The following is a 25468-nucleotide window of genomic DNA, read 5'->3' on the forward strand; positions in this document are numbered from 1 at the left end:
TTTATCTGTAGACTTAAAATTGCCACACCCATCCATTCAACAGATGCAGACACACAACGCATACAAAGTACAAAGCAGTCAAAATAAATCTTTATTGAATGCCACACTTGACATTCAGTTTTCATTTACAAGAGCAGCCTTTTCCATAAAACCAGTTCTCCCTTTACCAGTATTGAAAAGACAAGTGCTAGTCATAGAAAAACCATCCAGATCTAAAAGTATTCACCAATTCATTTTCTTTTACACTTGGAGCATTTCTTTTTGCAGGGCTCAGCAATACGTCATTCACTTTAATCAGTTACCCTGAAAAAATGTTGAAATGTATGTTTCTCCAACAACTTCTACTAAGATAGTTTAATGGCAGTATAAAAAAGTAACAATTGTTTATTTTTAACAAAGAAATGCAGTTTAAAGGGCAAGTCATCATCCATTTCCAAAGATAATCATACTGGCAACCTGAACTTATTTAATACCATTTATACATCTTCTCAGGTAGTAGCTGTTCAGTCCAATAACTTAAAGGTTTGATATCAGTATCTGTTGTCTTGGAATGTAGATCATAAGTCTTCATGGGCAGCAGGTGAAGATACATTTGCTGGCATCTCCTCTTCTGTCAAAAGTAATGCATCTTCATTAAAATGAAACACCTACATAGTTACATTACTAATAGCAATTGGCTGGGATCCAGAGAGGCCTATGCTTGCAAAGTGTTTCCATGCACGCAGAGGGCAGAGCAGTTGCCGATTTTCCTTTTGGTGGCAGCCCTTCATGTGCACATGATGCCACTTCAGAGGGTCCCTGCCAACCTTGGGGGAGGGGATTCTGCTGGAAGGGGAAGCTGAAAAGTAGTTCATCTTGCACAACACCTGGATCCTGACCATCATTTATTAATACACAATTCCTTGTTTTTTAAAAACTGCAGAAGTTATGTCAGATATGCCAGCCCCAAGAATCCAGACCTGCTGGGAAGCTACACAGGGCTTACCATAAACTTTCACAAGTTTTTTTAGGAACATAAAGGCCAATCAGTAACGTCTTCCAAGGTAAAAAGAAGTGGATGGGACGACTTGTTTTGTTACATCATCATGTTTATCCCATCATCCAAGGAGCTCAGGGCAGTATGCATGATGTAGCCATCACATTTTATCCGCAATCACCACCCTGTGAAGTAGGTTAGACTAACTGGTCCAAGGTCACCCAGAGAGCTTCACAGAATCCACTACATCACACTGGTCCAATGATGAGAAATATGCTAAGTATCAAAATGAGAAAGCTTGGTGATGACAATTTTTTTTTGAAAGCATAAGGAACACCGAGACTGTTATGTATTAGCAGTTGCACAATTAACATTTGAATTTACTATATTCTCCTACCAAACATCACCAAAACTTTGCAAAAACAGCCACTCACCTGCTTTTAAAGTTGGAACACAAGAGCCGTCCTCATCTTGAAAGCCCTCGGAGCAAGCACATTTGTAACCACCTGGAGTATTAACACAGCTTTCGTTTTCTCTTACACACACTGTTTCTGACAAGGTACACTCATCTATATCTATTTAAAAACAGAAGAGAGAGAGTGTGCAGTGAAGTTTAATTCAGTGTAATAAATTAATATGAATGAAAATAGGGTCTGCTAATACAAAATTTCAGCTCCTTTTTTGATTATAAATAACTTAAAAACAAAGGGTGAGAGAATGTAGCATTACTGGCTGTTTGCTCATGCAACAGAGCTTCTCATTCCTCTACTACCCTCTGCAGTTCCCCTGCATGCTCCCAACATTTACTTCAGAGGGCTGAGGGACGCTCTGGAGAACACTTTGAGGGCACAGAGGGGGCTGGAGGGAGAAGAGGAGGAACCAGAAGTCCCACTGCACAAGATTTCAATTGCATACGAAAGCAGATGTTGTCAAAAATATGCATGTTTGTTATTATGCATGAAGAAGCATACTGTCCCAAGTTGACTTCATTTTTATTTATTCTTTAAAGAAAGTGCTGTGAAACACTTAAGACTTTTTTCTTCGAAGGAAAGAGAAATGAAGAATTGTATTACTGCAAGTCTTAAGATCATGACAAGCTATTTTGCATTCACTGTTGCTATGCCTCTTGTTGTGAAGGGCCTCTGCAATCATCAGAATGTTGACAACAGGAAACAAGAACTTTTATAATATGTTTAGTAGATGATAGAATTGTTTTTGATTTGCTCAGAGTTATGAGCAATGATAAAGATTACGCAGAACATAATAATAATAATAATTTAATTTCTGTGTCGCCTATCTGGCCAATGGCCACATAAATTAGTGATTACCCTACATGCAGTGTGTTGACCCGTGGAAAGAAATAACCATTTTCACACCATTTCATTAAACTGTAGCTAACTCTTATTTATTGCTGTCAAGATACAATGCATTTAAATACATCCATTTTAAGAAAAAAAACAAATGTACAAACTCAAAAAAATCTGATTTCTTTATGTATTGCAAGCCAATTATGAATGATAAAGAGTTGAATTCAAGCATACAGAATCTTTAAGATGACCTATAGAACTCCCTCCCTTGAGCATCGGGAACACACTCTTCTCTTTTTGGTGTCAGACAAATACTTTTTTGTTGTCCCAGGCTTTTTAAAGTGGTATCTTAACCTGCTGTAACTACTGCTTTATTGCTGATTTTACTACAATTGATTTCCTTTGCTGTACTGTGCTGATTTTATGACTTTTTGTATTGTGCTGTGATCCACTCTGGGACCCCCATTAGGCTGGAACATTGTATCCAAATAAATAAATAAATCTTTGGATATGTGCTTCCTGGATTCCCTTGCCAAAGGTTTTTCAACCTTTTTTTGGCTTAATTTTAGATTAACTGCAGCTTCCAAAAATGGCTCAGCGGTCCTGTAATTGCTTTGTCACATATCTAGTTCTCAACTGAGTATCAATCGTAAGGCAATTATAGGATCGCTGAGCCATTATGTTGAAAGCTGGGATAAGGTTCTAGTGCAAGCTCTGAAGGGAATGAGGACTAAAAAAACCCCCAAAACATAAAAACTTTATGAATTTAAAACAAATACAAAGTAAAAAAATCTAACCTATGCATTGTTCATCTTTCATTTCATAGCCGGTTATGCAACTTTTACATTTGTTGGGCCCTTCTCCTGTGCATCCCAGGCAGCTCAGATCACATGCTGAAACATAAAATGGAAATTATGTCATTTTTTAACACCATAAACCACAGCAAAAGATTGCTTAGAGAACTATGTGAGGCAAAAGACTGCTTAGAGAACAAAATAAATAATAAATGCTTATGCACTAATAAGGCAAAGAGTAACATTACATGGATAACAATGGCTATATTCATGCTTGAGGTAAAGTTTCAGAAGATATTAAAAAAAATCCCAGACAGAACGGTACCCTTGCTAATGCTCACATCCAGATGTTTGCAGTTTAACATTTTAGGTTTTATTAGTCAATTAAGCATATAGGAACAAAAATAACATACTACACTATCAAAACATTGTTACTTTTCCAATACAACTGTAGACAACAGAAAGTTTGACACAACCAAACTCATATTTTAAACTCTCCCAGTTTCTCTTTTGAGTTATCGTCTATTCTGTCCTGACTGCATCACTACCACCTATCTGGGTGGCTTTTCCTGTCTCTCACACTTTGACATTTTGTGAAGGAGCACTCTCCAGCTCCATTCCTATCCTGCCATGATGACACCTTCTGACCTCTCCTGGTCTGCCAACCATTCTGATAACCTTGGCTTTCCTAAGGTCATCTGTATGTCACACCTATTCATAGGACTCTTTATTTATTTATTTATTTAGTATCCCGCCCTTCCTCTCAGCAGGAGCCCAGGGCGGCAAACAAAGCACTACAACAGTTTAAGACATCATAAATACAGATCTTAAAATACACTAAAACAAAATAGCATTAAAAACATTTAAAAAAAACAACCTTAAAAAAGGGTTAAAAACATTAAAGAAACATCAAACAATTCTGACACAGATGCAGACTCTTTTCCTTTCTAGTAACTGTATCTCTTTAACATGGCCCATCTTCAACTCCTGTTCACTGCTTTCCTGTTTCCATTATTTCCAATACACTAACACACACACTTGGCCCACTTATTCCTTTAGGCTCCATCACTCCTCTGACAATCTCTTAAATCAGTTGCCCTCCTTTCTAACCATTGCTTGAGTCTTCCTAAAATTAAGTCCTGGCTCAATTCTACTATCTTCCTTGCTTGCTCCCCTCTTATGAAGCTCACAAGTTAACTACACTGGAGGTCACACCTTTACTCACCAGTCATGTAGCTCCCCCTTTAGCTTGCCCCCATCTTCTAACACACTTTTTGTTGCCCCCCCAATACCATTCTTTTGAGGGCAAGATAGGATGCTTATTTGGGGGGTGTCATCGCTCACAATTTTTAAAATTGTATTCCCTTTTTTCTGTTTCATCCATCAACATTTCTATTTTAAGTTCTATACAACAAAGAGCTGTAACGCAGAGCTAGGCACCCAACTTGTTCTCTCATCATTCTAGATTAATCTTCAAGTTGGTTCATATATACCATCTAACCACTTTTTCTTTTATGCGATCGCTTTTGACTTGTCTCCCATCTGGGGTTCACCCAGAAGTTAGATGTGTGAGGTGTTGCTACAGAATCACACTTCCCTAGGGTTTATGCAATCATAGAGGCACCTTCTGGTGACTGCTGAATCACAGCATAATGTATCTATGTAGCAACTGCTCACATACGCTATTTCTCCATTTCTTCTACTTGAGGACAAACGGTAACAATCACATTTGGGGGGGGGAGCAGCTTGCCTGATGTGTAAACTACAACAAGCAAAAACAGAAAGTATATACATATGTTTATCAAGGTGGAAGCATAACAAGTTCTCCAGTTTCAGTTGCAAAACTGAACATAAAGCTCTATCAATGCCACTCTTTCAAGTAACAAATCTGACATTTGCTTTAGCCCATATAAAATTAAATATACTACAAGCTAAGCTTAGGTATATACATATAGTGAAAAGAAAACCTTTGCAGGAGAAAGAGCCCTCTGTGTTTAAGCAATACTGGTCAGAGCTGCAAGGAGAGTCTTCTACAGCACATTCATACACATCTGAAAATTAAAAAATTAAAAAAAACCGCATTATATGAATGCAATGCTTCAAAAGAAAAAGAAAAAATGCTTGGTTCTAAAGAGGCCAGTTCATACAGAAAATACTTGTTATGTGTTATCAGAGGGGGCTGTCGATTCTTCTTTCCCACTTCAGTCACTTGTACCTCATCAGATTGTACTCTGAAAAGTCACTCAAACCTTCAGGACCAGCTTTTCAGGGATTGCAACTGACAGTGGCTATAAGAAAACACCTGAAAAGCCCAGCCCTTTGGGTTCTGGCTTGTAACAATAAGAATACTCTTATGAGCGCAACAAACAGAGCAGCAGTTTAAACACTGGCTTGAGCCCCCCCCCCCCAGCTCAGTTCACATAGAATGGCTAAACCATTGTTTGCTCACTGGGACTGTGTCTTGGGCTTATGCAGTCCTATTCTTTCCTACACCTGCTGGTTTGGGCAAACCATAGTTTACTGTTGTACCTGATTTGGCAAATTGTAATTAGCTTCCAAATGGTTTTGAAACAGATTTCAGATTCTAGTTTAAAGGCCATGTTTTGTACAAGCTAGAAAGGGACAGAATCAGAATGCATGAGGGGAAGAGGGAATCCATGAGCTTCTCAGCCTGACATAATGGCCCAATCCAATCCAGAACATACATTGCTTCACCAAAAATACATCTTTTAAAGCCAAGAAGTAACCTGGAGAAAAGGATTTAACATCATTACCACTCCCCAGCAATTCCCTTTTGCTGTTGGGAGTGCATCTTTGGAGGAGAGACAGCTGTGAACCACCTAACCTGCCCTGCCCACAAGATAACTGTATTTAACCCAAGCTGCACAAAGGATGGTTTAGCTTTTTCATTTCTTAATTTTGAACTTGCTTTTCTGCATTAATTAAGTAGGGATTGTATTATTTAATTGTAAGCTTGTATTTATACTGAAAATGGAAATGGACTGCCTTCAAGTCAATTCCGACTTACGGCAACCCTATGAATAGGGTGTTCATGGTAAGCAGTATTCAGAGGTGGTTTACCATTGCCTTCCTCTGAGGCTGAGAGGCAGTGACTGGCCCAAGGTCGCCCAATGAGCTTCATGGCTGTGTGGGGATTCGAACCCTGGTCTCCCATGTCATAGTCCAACACTCTAACCACTATGCCACACCGGCTCTCGTATTTCTACTATGCTGTGATAATTGAATCACTGGTGTTTATTGGAATTTGTTGGCAGTTTCTAACTGCTTTAAATTGTAATGCTATATTTGGCATTTCATGTTTAATTGTGAGCCACTTCAGGCATGGCCCACTGTGGAAAGAGTGTAGTAACAGACTTGAGCTATGCCCATTTATGATTCGATGAAACAAAAGGCACACCACTTAGCATGAGACAGAGGATTCTGCTCTCATCTTCCCTTTTATTTAACACCTATAGTCGTAGATGAGAGAAATTCTCCAACTCCAAACTTGTTTTGATCCAAACACAGCAGTTGAATCCATGTATGTAAATGCATCACTACTTGAGAAATGATATGCAACACACTAATACCTATGGTGTGTGGGTATGATTATAAACATTTACGTATCTAAAGTATCATATATCACATATTAGTCCTTAAGCCTTTTAGAGGCCCATTTCCAAACCACGCACTTGTTTTTCTAGCTGGGTGCCTTACTCACCCACACAGGCTTCTTCATTTCTGGTCCAACCTTCTTTACAATCCTTACAGTCTGCATTAGTTGCACCAGTGCACGTTTTACATGAATCATGACAAGCTATGAAGGTGAAGAAAGAAGTGCAAGTACTTTCATTTATACATACAATCTTTTGAAAATTAGTTTACAATTATAACGAACAGAGTGGGGCTTGTGATAAAATGTTGCATTGTATCTATACTCAGTCTCTTAACTCAGAGGGCAGCAACCTCAAGTCCAGGGGCTGAGTATGACCCTCCAGGCCTCTTTATCAGGCCCTCTCCCCAAGCAGAAGCCCTTCCTTGAGTGCTTTTGCCTGACTAGAATGTGTCCTTGAAATGTGATGATGCCTCCAACTTGCCTGGATGAAGAGATATATGTATATGTGTGTGGGTTGAAACCTCTGACTTTCATGTGGCTGGAATGCAGAGTACTAGAAAATAGGAAGAGGCACTTCTGTTACTCCACCCACATTTATCTGTAGTATAGGGGTGGGGAACCTTTTTGGCTTGACAGGCCAGATTGCTATCTGGCCCCACCCTGGCACCAACTTCACAATCATCAGAAATTATGTCAGGTATGGGCCAGGCCTGTGTGGTTTGGGGAAAGCTGCCTCGCAGGACCAAATGGGTTCCTCAACCCTGCTCTAGTCCTACCCACTTCTTTTATTATACAGCCATAAGAGTGGCTGTATACTATAGCCATCGTGGATTTTTCACATTCCGCAATGTTAAATTGGAAATACCCCCATGCCATTCTGCTGCTTCCCATAAGCTTATTTCAACACAAAACCTTCCAAAACTTAGTCCTGAACTCAGAAACGCTTGCTTAACAACCCTCTAAGTTTTCATGGTGGTACACAAAACAGTCAGAGAGAATCATCAGTTTAAAATCCAAAACAAGAGAAAAAAAATCCAGACACCTGTTGGACTTTTTTTCTGTCAGAGTTCTCATAATTTGTTGAAATTAATTAATAATCAGCCATGTTCACAGAGTATCTGTAATCCTATTACTGACCTTGCCCCATACTCTGACCTTCACCTTCTGCAGTTTAAAAGTTCTTCATTTTGAACAAAAAAATGTGATTGACTAAAAAGAAAATGTTGGTGCAGAAATGTACTCTAGGATGAACATTGCTACAATTAAAATTCACATCAACACTAACATTTGGAGTATATTTCAGCGTTCAGAGAAACGATTAGCTATTTCTTGCCCCAAACTGAGACTTCATTTCAGATCCTGGTGAGTGTATTGCAAACTGAATCTAGGTTTATGTTATATAATTAAACTGATTTTATGAATATTATAATGCAAATAATGACACATGAATTGGCTCATTAAATATTTACACGACCTAAGCATCAGCATTATGAAGTTAACATAAAGCATTACCTTATCAAAGCATCAAAACAAGTAGTGCAAGTAGTGATATGCAAAATGAAAGGGCTATTGGGTTATCAGCCAAATAAAAACTCTATTCATTTAGGCTGTGATCAACAAAACACACAAGTAAGCTTTCTTCCTCTTTCACAAACTATTGCTTATTTTAATGGAACTAAGTGAGTTTAAGGCTATAGGCCCATTCTCACTTACTTGAGAGTAAAATCCACTTGAATTCAATGGGATGTATTCCCAAGTAGACAAACATAGGCCGGTGCTTGTTCTAACTCACTTGGGATGTAGATTAAAACAGGAGCTATCAGTGAGGAGAGGGGTGGCACCACTTACTGGGAGGCAGGGAGCAAGATGGTGGTGAGGCTGGTGCTGTGCAGGTGCACTGGTGGGAGTACTCAAGCAATGCAGTCACATATAATAGTACTGACCTCCCCATTACCTTGCCATTTCTTTTCCTGCAAAGCAACAGCGGCTCCAGGTGCGTGGCACTAACCCACCTCACAGAACACTCTTGAACTAAAATATATAGAATTCTGAAATATTTAGTAATCTTATAACAAGAATTGTATGAAACCTAACAAGCAATTAGACATGCCCACTGGTTTGGGTTATGTCTAATGGGACTTTTGGATTCTTTCCTTCGAGTGACAGTTTCCCATGCCAGATCTCAAACAGCTACTCACTTTAAAAAAAAGTTTGTAATGCGGCATAAGGAAAATGTTCCTTGAGACACTCATCCAAAGTCCCCTTGGGCATGTGGAAGTAATTGTGTGATTCCTTGAACCAAGGTCATTATCAAGATACTTAATGTAAGCATATAATTGTACCTGTACAAACAGAGTGTGTATCATTTTTGTGAGAGTTGTAGTAGCCATCAGAGCAGTCCAAACAAAATTCTCCTTGGTATTCTTTTTTACAGCTGCATGATCCATCGCCACCTCTGGTGCCATCGCCATTACAATGGCCATTTCCATGGCAAGGTCTTTCTGATCCCCCACGACAAGCTTGTTACACAAAAACAGGACTTTCAAGATTTCATGTACATAAAAATCAAATTATTTTCCCATCCCCCCTTGTCTCACTGCAGCCTCTTGATCATTATTCACAAGTCTCTTCTTAAAGAGGTTTTATCTGATCTTAACAAAAGCTGTGCCAAAAATGCCCTTTCCCCACTTTTGGAGGCCCATTTGAAGATTGCAGAAATGGGAGGGAAGCATTTTCAGAAGGAGCAGGAGAAAGTTTTCAAGGGATGCGAGGGCTTCTTGGAAAACTAGTGGCAGTAGTAGAGGTTCTCTACTACTTTTTATTTTAATAATTTGGTTTTTTGGCTGGCTGCTATGTCATCTCAACAATGTAGCACTGTTCCAGGTGTATTGGTGGTGATGGGGGAACCACATGGTAATACCCTTTGGGAAAGGGCTGTATCTCAGAGGTAGAGTATTTGCTCTATATGCAGAAGTTCCCAGGTTCAATCCAGTAGCAGCTCTCCAGAGTTTTAGATGGGATGTCCCAAGCACTACCTAAAGATAGTGGGAATTGAACCTGGGACCTTCTATTTTATTTTTAGCAGAACTCACAACTGAAGGCACAAAGGCTGAAACAAAATTAAAGCTTCTGCATACGGTTATTTAAAGTCACTCCGGCACTTTCATTATGATTGTTTAATTACCAACACAATCTGGTCCATGTGTTCCAGCAGGACAACAAACTTCAATAGTTTCTATACAAAACCACTTGAACAAATCAGGATATTTCTTCTTCCTGTAAAAGACAAAGAAATGTATTTCTTAACAACATGAGAGTTCTGTACACATCTGATCTTATATGCCAAGCATTATATTTTTGTCTGAACAGATCAAAATCAAAGTTCTAGAGAACACTGATTAAAACTGTCATTGAAAATTTGGATGGGAAAGATAAGCTTTTGAACCACAGGTATGGCATGCAACACATTTAAACAGCCAGATCTTTTGGATCACCCATTCCCAAAGAGTGGCTTATAACGCCTCTTATAACTTCAGCTTTTTGACCTTGTAACATCTTTCATATTAGTCTTGGCCCACAGTTTTAGAGTTAGGCAGTGAGACCAGATAGGCAAGTAGACACACACACACACATGTATATATACATATACATTTAGGCAGGCAGGCAATGCTCCACCGGGGAGGCGAGGGCTCCCCATTCCACTACAATGTGGAAAAAGGCCTTCCCAAAATTGGGCACCTCTTCTCTGCAGATTTTGGAAGCGTGTGGCGGGCCACTTAAAATGGCTTCATGGGCTGAGGTCAGGTTTAGGACCTCAGCCTTAAGTGTTTGGGAACTTGCAGCCTTAAATCCAATCTATCAGATGTAGAACAGTCCAGTTTGTCAAGTAAACACATTTTAAAATAGCAGAAATAAAAGGCCTGTGGTGGAAGCAGAGAGTTTTGCCACCACAGCTAAAATCAGCACCTTGCACAGGTCAGCTTTGCCCCACTTACCTCCAATACACTATTTGTGTTTTTCGCATGAACATCAGAAGCTCTGATGACCCTCAAAATGCTATGGTAAGCTCATGATTTCGAACTCTCCTCTCCAAACACCCCTGGGATAATGGTGTTCCTGTGTTACATTGAGGTTTTTTTGCCAGTGCTGGTGGTAGCCTTTGTGTTCAGGGTTCAGCTCCTTACTACCCTTTACTTAGGGGGAAGGGCTCAGTGGTTGAACACCCGCTTTGTATGCAGAACGCCACACGTTCAATCCCCAGCATCTCCAGGTATGGCTGAGAGAGACCCCTGCCTGAAATCCTGGAAAGCCACTGGCAGCCAGTGTAGACAGTATTGAGCTAGATGGACCAATGGTCTGACCTAGAATAAGGCAATTCCCTATATTCCTACTCGTAGCTCTATCAGTTTGCAGCCCACAGTTTTGCAGAATTAGGTGTGCCTGAGGCTATTCATTTCAGCTGACATAGGCACACCTACTTCTGTACAGATTTGGGATGCTAAGTGAATTATTATTTCAAAGATATTAGTAATGATTCATATCTTAGCAAAAAGTATATCCAATTAAATCATCCTGATAATAGACCCATTGAAATCAATGGATTTAGTCATATCAATTTATTTCATTGGGTCTATTGTCACTATGACTTAGCTGAATACAACCCTCTATCTGCAAGTCTCATTTTATGTTTCATATCAGTAGGTTAAGAGGTAGTCACACATATCCCCATATATGGGCGATCAACCTCTAGTACCAGAGCCTGTTGGAAAACTTTGACTGTTAGGATTAAGGGGGTAACCCATGCCACCTGGTAATGTGCTCCTCTTCATATAGCTTCTTGTCAGTTCTTTTTCAGCTGCTAGCAGAAATAATTAGGAACCTGCCTTTGCATTCTCAATGATGCATTTTTTTTGGAATTTTTCAAAAACTGTAAAAACTTCTAATGTCCTAAATTAATTAGAATTTGATTTACCTGGTTTAAATACAAGTCCAACATACATAACTCAAATAGAAGTATGCCTTGTTAATGCTACACACTGAATATTTTAAACGCTCGTAGTGGTTAAGGTGTTGGACTATGACCTGGGAGACCAGGGTTCAAATTCCCACATAGCCATGAAGCTCACTGGGTGACCTTGGGCCAGTCACTGCCTCTCAGCCTCACGAAAACCCTATTCATAGGGTCGCCATAAGTCGGAATCGACTTGAAGGTAGTACATTTACATTTTTTTTTAACAGCCAATAACATTTGATTAGGAAAACATTCAATAAAGCTTGCTTCACACGGTTTAAGTGTTACAATCAAACCAACCCAAAGCTTCACTTAGATGTTGGGTGTGCTCAGACAACTATATCACGGCTTAATGTGCCAAGATATGAATGAGCCTTGTGCCTGCACATGCAGCTGCTTTGCTCCTTCTTCTGCACAAACTGGCAATAAGCCAGGAAGTATTCCATTAACTAGTTTCCCATTCCGCCCAAGACGGAACAAGCCAGGATATGAAGCCATGGTTTAAATTTAACTTGATATCCTGGCTTGTCCCACACTTGTTAACCAAGTTTCCCAGTTCAGACAGGATGGCAAACTATAGTTAATGGAAAACCTCCTGGCTTGTTCGCTCACTGGTATGAAGGGAAAAGCAAAATGGCTGCATATGTGAGCGTATATCTGCAAAATAAGCCAAGGTATAATCATCCAAATGTAACTATTTTTATTGGAATAAAGTCTTCTATACATGACAGTTCAACAGCATGTCCTTCCCTGATACTTTTTCCTTAATGTTTAAGCAATGAAGAGTGCACAAAACTGTCAGCATGCTAATTTTAGCATGTTCCAATCAGGTTGGGTGGTCTAGTCCTGCAGTTGAAAACAAGTGGTCCTCTTGTACACCAGCGGAGGAAGGTGTGATGTACCTGTATATAGATATTACTGTAAATATGGTAAGTGCAGGTTTATTAAAGTATATATGGTAAGTGGACTGAGTGAGAGGGGCGAGTACATGGGCTAGAATGCTAGAGAATGCTGTATGATGATTGGCTGAGCGTTTGAGTGGCTGAAGGTATAAATGAGAGGATGACAGTTGAGAGAGGTTGTTGTTTTGGGTTGTGAGGAGTTGAGGGAGTTGTGGGTTGGATTGCATTAGGCTGGTATTGAGGCAGATTATATATGACTAGAAACATAAAGAGTAACGCAATATATGAAACCATATGCTTGTTAAATATACCTTAAGTAATCTTGTTATTTCCTGTTATTTTACAAATAAATATTTTCTTGGTTTACCAAAAGCCTGATCCTTGGCTGGAAGGGTAGGAAGGGTATTTACCAAGGTGGATAAACAGTATCAAATGGTGGCAGCGGTGAAGAGATAGTGCAACATCATCAAGTATCCAGAGCAACCCAGGGCTGTATGCTTATAGGCACAAAGATACAGGGGGCTGTGGCCTGCAAGTGCACCCAGACACAAAGTAACAATAAGCCAGAAGGGGACTAAGGCAAAGTCTCAAGGCAATATTGTAAAATAGGGAGTGGCTGGTGGTGCTGCCTAGCAGTGGGCTCTTGCGAGATCTGTGCTAGAGCCGGTGAGAGAACAAATAAAAACCAGGACCCTGAGATGGGACCGTGACAAGGCGGTAGCCACAGGCGGGATCCTAGCAGGTGGTGGCCTGAGGTGGGATCCTGACGGGTAGGGGCCTGACAAAGTGGTGAACGCAGGTGCGAACCTGACAGAAGGCTGTTCAACAGAAGTACTCTCTCCAAAGTCTGCCTATGCTCAGGTACTACCAAGAGCCAAAGGAACACGTTGCCACAGCACAATGCAGCAGCCGCTCACTTAAATGGAGGCACAAGACTACTGTGAGCCTTTTTATGATCAGAGATAACGTGCATCACCAACGACCGAAGAGGAAGAATTAACATGGGCCGTCGGTGTTTCCATTCTGCCTTGTGAACTTTTCCATGAACCTCTCTTGAGCATCTGGACAGGCACTGGGCAGACATGCACAGGATCATAACCTCCTCAGTTTGGCAGCAGGGACAAAGACAAGCTACTCAGTACCCCAGCGGAAGGAGTGTCAAAACATGGATTTCATGATAGGTTTTTTATCCTGCTGCTGTCACCACCACCACCCTCCTCTTTTTCCTTTCCTTCAGCAACAAAGCCTGAGCCCATGCCTTCCGCTAGCCAAGCGCTGAGCCCCTCTTGTCTTGCAGAGGCTGTGTGAGGCAAGGTGCATGTGCTACATACAACTCAACTGGTTCCAGAAAATACAGGTGGCTGTATAATTGGGAGGGGTGGCAGCAGTAAAAGGCACACTCTTTGCAAACAGCAGCAGGCCATAAACCTTCCCGTTTCATCCATTTGAACTTCCTCATGGCTAAACTACAATTAGTTGGCGCCACCGAAAAGACCATGGAGCCGCCACCGCTTTCAGTTGGAACAGGCTTCAGGGAATTGTGACACTGAGATGCAAAACACTGCAGGAAAAAGGATGGATGTCTTTTTAAGACAAGGTCTTCAACTCTGAGTTTCCTTCCTGGACATTTTTTAAATAGTGTTATTTGTTATTCAGTTTAATTTTTGTAAATTGTATTGCTTTCAATGATATATTTTTATACTTGTGTTTATTTTTCTTTGTAAGCTGCCTTGAGGGCCTTTGGCCAAAAGGCAGGGTATAAATAAATTTAATAAATAAATAAATAATAAAATAAATGGTGATGATGGTGGATATTGAGAAGGACTGAGGACAGGAAGGCTTGGGAGTAAGGTATGTACTTTGGCCTTGCACATATTGCATTTAAGATGGCAGTGAGACATTCTAGTGGATCTATCAGACAGGCAAGTGAAGAGACCTGGGGTGTAACTGGGCGTCATCAAGGTAAGTTGTGAAAACCATAGGATTTGATACGGTCAGACAAGGAAAGAGTAGTAACAAACAAAACCAGGAGGCTAGAAGGGATCCTTGAGGGACACCAACAAAGAAGGAAAGAAGAGGAAGTTTGCCACCTGAAAGACTGAATAAGTGATCTGACAGATAGGCTTCCATGACTGTTCTGAACTGGTTCTCCTAAGGTGTGCCAAACAAGTGAGGGTGAGCCAAAGGAGATGGAGAGATCAAGCAGGACAAGGACAAACTAAAGAGGTGGACTTGGCAGGGACAAGATCCATCTGTAATCTTAAGAAGGGCAGTTTGAATTAAGGCTGTAAACACACTAGTCGCCCGATCAAAGCATTTCCATTAGCCACACCTGGAGGGGGAACTGGTTCATCTGCTGCTCAGCTGCGAAATAACTTAGAAGCAAATTAAACACACACACACACACACACACACACTCAAGCAGCTCCACAAAAAACGGGTGGGGGTTGAGTAGTGTTGTGTGCCCTGGCTTTCAGAAGAGAGAGGCAGACACACACTAGAATCAGCAGAACAGTGAGTGTGTTTCTACGCTAAGTGCAAAAGCTAGATTGTAAGTCAGGAACAGGGTTGGAAGAGAGAAGAACAAATAAAAGTGGAAATGAAAATCATTTGTCAGGGATATGGAGGAAAAAAGGAACAATGGGCAAAGGAGAGGGGTTTGAGAATGGAGGAACATTACAAGTAGGAGTTGTAATGTGTCCACACTAACACATCCTATATAAAAGTGCTGTAAATTAAATAGGAAAAAAGCCACCAAACTGGAAAGTAGTAAATTTTCAACTCTTGAAGAAGCTGAGAGCAATGCCGTCAGGAGTCTAGACCAAGAGGCTAGACTCCTAGCAGGGGCACCCAAGGCGGAATGGTCAAAGCTGAAACACCAGACTAAGATGCATCCAAACTCAGAGGAAGGAAATGGTAAACCACCTCTGAATATCTCTTACCATGAAAACCCTATGAACAGAGTATCCAAAATGCAAAACGAGATAGTGCTGGAAGATGAGACCCCCAGGTCAGAAGGCACTCACCGAGCTACTGGGGAAGAACAAAGGACAAGGACAAGTAGCGCTGTAACTAATGACGCAGCTGGGTCAAAGCCGAAAGGAAGCCCAGAGGCTGATGCGCACAGTTGCGAAAGGAGAGTCCAGAGTTGTATGACACACACAATAGGAACATGGAATGTGAGAAGCATGAACCAAGGAAAGTTAGAAATTGTCAAGCAAGAAATGGAATGCTTCAACATTACAATACTTGGTGTGAGGGAACTAAAATGGACGGGAATGGGACATTTTAAATCAGGCAACTACAAAATACTTTATGCAGGAAATCAGAAATTAAGAAGAAATGGGGTTGCTTTAATAGTGAGAAGCGATGTAGCAAGAGCAATTAGGAGCTACAACGCAAGGTCTGAGCGACTGATATCAATGAGATTAAATGGGAAACCTATCAACATAACCATCATCCAAGTCTATGCTCCAACGGCAAATGCAGAAGAAGAGGAATTGGAGAGATTTTATGCAGAAGTACAGAAAGAAAATGATCACACACCAAAACAAGATGTGCTGATAATCATGGGGGATTGGAATGCAAAAGTAGGGAACAGAGAAGAATTAGGAATTGTGGGGAAATGGGGCCTAGGAGACAGAAACGAAGCAGACTTATTCAATTCTGTGAAGCCAATAATTTGTTTCTTGCAAACACATTTTTTGAACAACCAAAAAGACAACTATACACGTGGACATCACCAAATGGTCAATATAGGAATCAAATTGATTATATAATTGGTAGCAGAAGGTGGAGAAGTTCCATACTTTCTGCAAAAACAAGACCAGGAGCAGACTGCAGTACAGATCATGAACTGGTCGTATCGAAAATCAGAGTAAAGCTAAAGAAGACCAACAAAGCAATCAACGCCAAAATACAATTTAAATAACATCCCAGAAGCATATAAAGATCAAATAAGGAACTGGTTTGAGGCTTTCAACTTAGTTGACAGAGAACCAGAAGAACTATGGAATGAAGTCAGGGACATTATCAGAGAAGAATGCAAAAAGACAATACCTCTAGTTAAAAAGAGAGAAAGACCCCAATGGATGACTGAAGAAACTCTTAAAATTGTTAAAGAGAGAAGGAAAGCAAAAGCAAAAGGAGACAGAAACACAGTCAGAACCATAAATGCAACAATACAGCAACTAGTACGTAGGGACAAAGAACTATTACAGTAGTTACTGTATAGAAATAGAAGAGGACAACAAAAAGGGAAGAACAAGAGCCCTATTCCAAAAGATTAGAGAAACGAAAGGGAAATTTAAACCATGAGTAGGGAATAATCAACAGGGGAACACACTGACTGACCAAGATGAAATAAAAGGAAGATGGAAGCAATACACTGAAGACCTCTATAAAAGAGATGCCAGGATGACAGATTCATTCACAGAGGAACCATATGATGAAGAACCAGAAATTTTAGAATGTGAGGTGAAAGCTGCTCTTAAAATACTTGGAAGAAACAAATCACCAGGAATAGACGGCATACCAATAGAGTTGCTACAAGCTACTGAGACTGAATCTGTCCAAATTTTGACAAAAAATTGTCAATAAATATGGAAAACTAAACAATGGCCCACAGACTGGAAGCGTTCCATATACATCCCAATTCCAAAGAAAGGGGATCCCAGGGAATGCAGTAATTATTGAACTATTGCCTTAATATCCCATGCAAGTAAAGTAATGCTCAAGATTCTACAACAAAGGCTCTTACCCTATATGGAGCGAGAAATGCCAGACGTCCAAGCTGGATTTCGAAATGGAAGAGGTACCAGAGATCATATCACAAATATACTTTGGATAATGGAACGGAGCAAGGAATTTCAGAAGAAAATCACCCTGTGCTTTATAGATTACAGCAAAGCCTTTGGCTGTGTAGATCATGAAAAACTATGGAATGCTTTAAAAGAAATGGGGGTGCCACAGCATCTGATTGTCCTGATGTGCAACCTATACTCTGCACAAGTGGCTACTGTAAGGACCAAATATGGAGAAACCGATTGGTTCCCCATCGGAAAGGGTGTAAGACAGGGGTGTATTTTATCACCCTATTTATTTAATCTATACGCAGAACATATCATACGGAAAACAGAGCAAGAAGGAGGTGTGAAAATTGGAGGGAGATATATCAATAATTTAAGATATGCAGACGATACCATACTACTAGCAGAAACCAGTAATGATTTGAAACAAATGCTGATGGAAGTTAAAGAGGAAAGCACAAAAGCAGGACTACAGCTGAACGTCAAAAAGACTAAAGTAATGACAACAGAAGATTTATGCAACTTTACAGTTGACAATGGGGACATTGAACTTGTCAAGGATTATCAATATCTTGGCACCATCATTAACCAAAATGGAGACAATAGTCAAGAAATCAGAAGAAGGCTAGGACTGGGGAGGGCAGCTGTGAGAGAACTAGAAAAGGTCCTCAAATGTAAAGATGTAGCACTGAACACTAAAGTCAGGATCATTCAGACCATGGTATTTCCGATCTCTATGTATGGATGTGAAAGTTGGACAATGAAAAAAGCGGATAAGAGAAAAATCAACACATTTGAAATGTGGTGTTGGAGAAGAGCTTTGCGCATACCATGGACTGCAAAAAAGACAAATAATTGGGTTTTAGAACAAATTAAACCAGAACTATCACTAGAAGCTAAAATGATGAAACTGAGGTTATCATACTTTGGACACATAATGAGAAGACATGATTCATTAGAAAAGATAATAATGCTGGGAAAAACAGACGGGAGTAGAAAAAGAGGAAGGCCAAACAGGAGATGGATTGATTCCATAAAGGAAGCCACAGACCTGAACTTACAAGATCTGAGCAGGGTGGTTCATGACAGATGCTCTTGGAGGTCACTGATTCATAGGGTCGCCATAAGTCGTCGTCGACTTGGAGGCACATAACAATATTTTATTTATTTATTTATTAACCGCCCCATAGCTAAAGTTCTCTGGGTGGTTTACAAAAAGTAAAAACACTTAACGTTAAAACAAATTTACAATTTTAAAAACCATACAAGTTTAAAACCATGAAGCACAAATGAAAAATGGAAATGGACTGCCTTGAAGTCGATTGCGACTTATGGTGACCCTATGAATATGGTTTTCATGTGTGGGGATTTGAACCCTGGTCTCCCAGGTCGTAGTCCAACACTCTAACCACTACGGCACACTGGCTCTCGAAGCACAAATAAACAAGTTAAAAAAGACCTGGGGTCAGAGCTCAACACATGCTGCTAGAATTCCTGGGAGAAAAGGAAAGTCTTGACCTGGCGCTGAAAAGATAACAATGTTGGCTCCAGGCAAACTTCATCAGGGAGATCATTCCATAATTTGGGAGCCACCACTGAAAAGGCCCTCTCCCTTGTTGCCAGACTCCCAGCTTCCCTTGGAGTAGGCACCCGGAGGAGGACCTTTCATCTTCAGCATAGTATATGGGTGGGTTCATGTCAGGAGAGGTGTTTTGTCAGGTGAGGTGTTTTGTCAGGTGAGGTGTTTTGTCAGGTATTGCGGTCCCAAGCCGTGTAAGGCTTTATAGGTTAAAACCAGCACCCTGAATAGGGCTCCGAAACATATAGGCAGCCAATGCAAGCAGGCCAGAATCGGTTTTATATGTTCGATAACAGACATGATATTGAATTCATGTAGTCACAGTTACTTTACAGAGATGGATAGACAGAACTCCCATCCCTATATAGGATGCGGTGAACATCCAGAGTCGTGTACCTTGTCCCTCAACATAACAAAAACTTTCCAAAAGGTTCCACAAAATACTGTGCTAGGATTTGATCACTCGTGTGGGACTGTTACGTTACCACTCTCAAGGAACAATAGTTACAGGTAATACAACTTCATTAACAAAGATTTAAGCAACCATTTCTTTATCTAAGAAACACAAGCAAAAGCACAGATAAGTATGCCCCAAATCTTCATATTTCACCAAAAACAAAAAGAAAAAAACAACCCATATTGAGGATGAGAACTCATGAGATTTCTGAAGGAAGATAAGACGAATTTCAACAACTGGACTGATCATATCTTGTCAGTTGCTCCAAACTTTAGAACCTTTACATACAATTGTTAATAAATCATGCAGAGATGTAACTATTGTTACTTATCATAAGCAGTTTTCAAGATTTACTGATTAAATACCATCCACAAAACACTCTGGGATATGAAAGAATCAGTGCACAACCCCAACTGTTTTAAGTACAATCAGATTCCCTCTCTATTTGGAATAACTATTTTCTGCTCATCTATTGTTTTATCCCTTACTCACCCACCAACCCTTCAAGTTCAAAATAGCAAGCTGAATTCTAACTTGATTCCACATTCTCATCTGAAGGCCCCATGCAAAATTACTAAACAGGTATGTGTTTTATAAAAGTCTTTTAACAAAATGTAAAATTTTGCAGGTTTGACTGAAGGTAGAAAGCTGGTTTGTAGGCTCTACAGCTAAATGATGCTATACAAGGAAGAACAACTTGCCCTTCTGATCCCAGGTGGAGCTGTCAGGGCTGGTAGTTAGATAACCTGTCTTCTTTAGTAGCAAATGGAGCAGATGTGATCTGGAATTAATAAGAACCTTATAATGGAATCCTACAGAGTAATGCGGTAGAACGTTATCACGCGCATTACAGTAGCACAAATAGCCTCAAATGGCAACACCTCTGGATTAAACTATAGGTTACTGGAAAAACCATATCATGCTCTCATAGGATACTCAAGCATCTATTGGCTCTTCTTGCATGTTACTAAGCTACATCAACAAAGGGTGGCATCTATCAATATTGCTCATGCAGCTCAGGCTGGTTTACTTATTATGGATGCAGCAACTTGATACAACAAGCCATCTGCTTTACATGCCTTTCCTAGCCAGCAGAATGAGAAAATGAATTTAAAAATGTGTACGTTTGAATGGTTTCCCATCAATTGAGATTTATACTTCTTTGCTGTGATATTCACCAAGTGAGATCCATCTGTAATAGATGTCTACTCTGCACAAAAAACATTGTCTGTCTGTGCTTTTAGCAGAGGTGGTGGTGGAAAAATAAGAGCACTAAATCCATTTTGCCCTTAATTGCATAGGTGGTTTCAAAAGTGCCTTTAGATATTTTGAAATCATTACTGCAATAAAAAACAAATCCTGCTGCAATACCAAGTCTTGTCTATATTCCTTGCACCTACTTAATCTAATTCTACAGTTTTCATTATGACTAGGGGATCAGTTAAAATTAGCAGTTTCTAAGCTAACAGTGCATGAGAAAATGGTTTTATCAAGTCATTGGTTAAAATTTTCTTAATAATGCATTTAGCATGAATTTTTAGGAAATTTATATTCCACCTTCAGCTTCTGCCTGTCTTAAGTCCAATACTGAAAGGTAGTCATTTTTATTGTGGTGCTGATTTCTTACTTACCATTTGAACCACCAGGTTTCTATATGTTCTTCATGCTCTTCCACCATGTTGTTGCATTCAAAGTTACTACTGTCACACAGGTTCTCGATTATCTCTACAAGACGAATTTCACTGCACGGGGAAAAAAACCCAACCCAAAACAAATCAGTTTGTTTTGTTGAGTTCTGATTTGACACTAACTTTAAAAAATATAACACATTTCTAAAAGTAGAGTCTTGAGGAGACAGAGACTCTGTTTGTCATCAGGGGATGGCTATTTCCACCTGCCTTACCCAACCCTCCAGTCCTGGGAGCCTTCAAAAGGGAGCTTCTTCCAGAAGACTTTCTGGCCCTTTGGGTTGAGGCATAAGGCTCGGGGGATAGAAGAGACTTTTATATCAGCTTGGGGGTTGGTTTTCAATATTTTTGCTTTAGCTTTATTGTTGAGCCTTATGCTCACTTACACTTTGATGTATATTAACTTTTTTTTAGTGTTGTAGGTGATTATACTTTTTATTATGTATGTATGTATTATGCAACTAAGCTACACATTTACTAGCTACCAGAATGATGGGCTGCAGCTACCAAACCTTTAGCACTCCCACTTCGCTTCTGTTTTGCTTGCTCTACCTTTCTTCAGCAGATCTTACAACTACTGAGACACTGAGCACTGAGGCAAAGCAATCATCCACAAGAAATGAATCTTTTCCTCCCATAGAATTGCTTCCTTCAACGTTTTAGAGTGCAGACCCTAGTTAAGAAGTAAATGGTTTCCAAAGGAGGGACTACGGTATGTTCCTCAAAATCTGGGTTCCTATAAAACTAGATCAGAAGTGGATTTTTGCTTCTCCTGCAAGTGAATCAGTTGATTCTTTAGCTGCCATTGGCTCTGCTTCAGATGTCATAGCTTGTGGTGTCAGAAAACCATGGGCCACAGCACAAGCTGTTCTAAGTAAAAGGAAAATGGTTGAATCTACATTCCAAGTTCCACAATCAACTTTTGATCAGCTTAGTAGCAGAAGTGATGTATTTAAGCCAAGTAACCTTACTGATGCAGATCAGTGGAACAAGCAATTATTATACTAAAAACTCAAATTGGAAGTATTTTTGTGTAGTATATGCAATCAGTAGAAAGCTCAAAATACGCCCAGCAAAGTCAACAGCAAAGAAAGTTGTGCATTTAGATTCTTAATTATAAAATCCTTAATCTTTAAATATACTTAAATGCCAAACATAGAGATAAATATTCATATCGTAGAGCATGTGCTGAAAGAGAACCTGGTAACTCTCAAACAAGGAACTTTTGAGTCCATGCAACAATACACTGAGATTTGAGGAAAGCAGAGGGCTGGGTGAGAAAAAGAAAACTTTAAAAAGTCCATGTTTTTCCTTCCTTTCCTGCCCCAGTGCTGCTCCCAACTACATCACATCTTGCCTGAGTGAAGTAATTCAGATTTCCCCTGCAAATAAATTGTGCTTAGTACTCACAGCAGAACAATGCTATGAATGAGGGACCTATGGCCTTCCAGATATTGCTGGACTACAGTTTGAATCATTCCTGCCTATTGGCCATGCTGGTTAGAACTTATGGAAGTCTGGAGAGCCGCTGTCTGCTCTGAAGTCTGCTTCTGTATTGTCCTTGAACTACAGCCAGAACAATCAAAGCAGTTTTTCAAGAGGAATGAGACCCAGTTCAGGCGTTATAGCAGCAAGGACCACTCTCTGCATTTGTGTGGTCCTTCCCTTTTCTGGATTGCTCTATCAATAGTTGGCTGTGGTATCTGAATTGGGCGAACTATGGTTAGCACTAACCAGGATTTTCCCCAAACCATGGTCTGCAAACTCACTTCAAAATATGGTTCCATGAGATGATTTTGAGGCAATTCCTGAAGTGATAACTAATTTTTGCTGGATTCAGACGTTATGGCAAAGTGTGATTAGACCTAGCCAAAAAGGAGAAACTACACGTAAGAGGTAGAATGTGAGCAAAAATGCATAAATTGGGCTGGAGACATTTTTAATCTATTATCCAAACCAATATTGTAAGTCTACTTTCCTTATTACAGAAATGTATGAAGGAAAGATATTCAAAGCTAAGATTATGGAGCCTCGCATCAAAAGGAAATGAGAGCGACATCCTTACTTCTACTGTCTTCGATAGCAGCATCCTAACTTTGCTCTAAATTTAAAATGCTCCCTACTTACATATACTACTTTCATTCAGTCCCAGGCACCATACAAGCTACAAACAAGAATAAGACCTCAAAAAGGATATGCTTACCATACCTGGACTCATACTTTGATAATGTTTTTTCTTCCCAAGCTGTATTGCCACCTCCAAAGTTCTTCTTTGCAGTATCCGTTAAACCCTAAAGAACAAAACTTGATGTTTGAGACAGTGGCATTTTGAAGAGCGATGGAGCCATACTTCACAACTAAGAAGCAGAGACATCTTTAAATGGGCACATTAACAAGGTATATATCTAAAATTGTGACAGATTTTATGTTAGTGTAAGATTAGAGTGAGATTAATTTTTTTAAAAAAACCTCAAACCAAGAATGCCTAAAACTCTCTCATGGCAGCAGACTACTTCTACTGGCTGCCCTTGAGAAGTTCACCTCAGCAGGGAATACAGTGGTTGCTAGCATAGTACACACAGTATAGAAATGAATTACTTTGCTGCTGTAGCCCAGTGGTAGAGCATCTGCCTAGCCTGCAGAAGGTCTCAGGTTCAATCCCAGGCACCTCCAGATGGGTCTGGGACAGATCCCTGCCCGAAACCCCAGAGAGCTCCTGCCAGTCAGTGTAGACAATACTGAGCTAATTGACCAATGGTTGACTCCATGCTAACCCCCCCAAAAGACGAGCAACATTGTTGTTGTTAGTTTCCCAGCCTTTCAACTTAATCTTCGCAGGTAGGGCTTCCAGATTCAAAAGATAACCTTTCGCCTGTACCTTTAATTGTTGTGAAGAAGAAACTACAGCAGATGTTGCGACACAACAATAAAAGGTGTTGGTGCCCCACCCTCTTTTCCATTGGACCACGCAATCTATAGGCAAAACGTGGATCCAGCCTTTCAGAGACAGGGGAGCATACCCGGGAAAGGTCCTTAACCCGCCATAATTAAATCCGGGATAAAAAGGTATCTTATGCCAACGTAAATGCGGGGTCACAGGTGTCGCTTTAGTTCTTACCCTACTGAACCGCTCGGTGATCCCGCGGCAGGTATTGCATGCCTGTCGGAGCCGTTCCTCAGCTGAGCCCAGACCCGGTGAAGACAGCGCGAGAAAAAAAAGGGCAAGGGGACCGAAGACAGCGCTCGGCCACCTCCACGGTATCCTGCGCGCAGCCCGACGAGAATGAGAGACAGGCGAACGCAGCATGGTCGGGAGCGCCCCGTTTCTTTCTCCCCTTTTCCCTCGCCTGGCTGGCGCGATACACACACGCGCCCCCTCTCACTTGGCAACCGCTCTTCCCAGCTTGGCCATGATTCTACTAACAAGCCACATAGACAACCGGCTCCGCGCCGGAGCCATTCAGAATTCTACTTTAAACACACCCCGTTCACGCCGCAGCCAATCCATCGGCATACATAGGAGAACCACGCATCCGGCAGCTGGGACGTGGTCCAATCAACGCTCGCCACGCTCCGAGCCAATGGGAAGCCCACGTAGAGAATGAAGGTGGGGAATAAAGCAACAAATCTATAGCAGAGCCATAGAGTTATACATTTAGACCTACAGCTGTTTGTAAATCCTTGGTTCCTTTGATTTTCTTTTTTTTCTGCTGGGGTGGCGTCGCCGCCCATAGAAAAAACTCAGAATTTCAAACCTGATTGGGCAGTAGTATATCTATCTATCAATTTTTTTTAAAAAATTACAAAGATAGATTTGTTTTGTTTAAATGGGTTGGCATGCAATGCTTCTGACATAACCGAGCAATAGGTTTGGGGTGGGAGGTTGCCTGCGGGAGGAATTTGGCTATATTGCTTTAATCTGCGGAGTATTTGGGGACAGGGGAATGGGACTTGACTGGAAATCCATACCATCCCCATCCTACTTCCAAACTGCAGTATTAGCAGTGGACTACACTGTAGAACTGTCGTACTCGTAAGCCATTGTCCCCCCATCCTACAATATGCGAATAATGGACTGAATTGGTACTGACAGCAAAAATTTTAAAAACATATTTACACTTTAAAACAAAACAAAACACCACAATTGTGTTTACATTAGATAAGAGATATTAAGACCTTGAACTCCTTGCAGCTGCCGGGAGGGGGGGAGAGTGAATGATGGTACCCAGTACAATTCTGCTAAAATCCTGGATTTACCCCTTTTTAAAAATCTGTCGCTCTTATTTCTGCCGCGGGAAAGAAAAATAAAAGGTTGCCCTATTCCAGGATG

General features: G+C 40.6%; 1 protein-coding gene across 1 annotated transcript; it reads right to left on the bottom strand.

Moving 5' to 3' along the window:
- Nucleotides 1-63: 63 nt before the first annotated feature.
- Nucleotides 64-24648, bottom strand: CRELD2 (cysteine rich with EGF like domains 2). Its single transcript, XM_061640246.1, has 10 exons — nucleotides 24257-24648; nucleotides 23347-23429; nucleotides 21082-21192; nucleotides 9878-9969; nucleotides 9036-9212; nucleotides 6799-6894; nucleotides 5045-5128; nucleotides 3081-3176; nucleotides 1411-1551; nucleotides 64-610 (listed from the first exon to the last, which is right to left on the bottom strand). Exons 1-10 carry the CDS (start codon nucleotides 24443-24445, stop codon nucleotides 558-560), a joined length of 1122 nt encoding a protein of 373 aa, XP_061496230.1. The 5' UTR covers nucleotides 24446-24648; the 3' UTR covers nucleotides 64-557.
- Nucleotides 24649-25468: the final 820 nt, after the last annotated feature.

The sequence above is a fragment of the Rhineura floridana genome, chromosome 8 (genome assembly GCF_030035675.1).
Source record: "Rhineura floridana isolate rRhiFlo1 chromosome 8, rRhiFlo1.hap2, whole genome shotgun sequence".
NCBI classification, from domain to species: domain Eukaryota; kingdom Metazoa; phylum Chordata; class Lepidosauria; order Squamata; family Rhineuridae; genus Rhineura; species Rhineura floridana.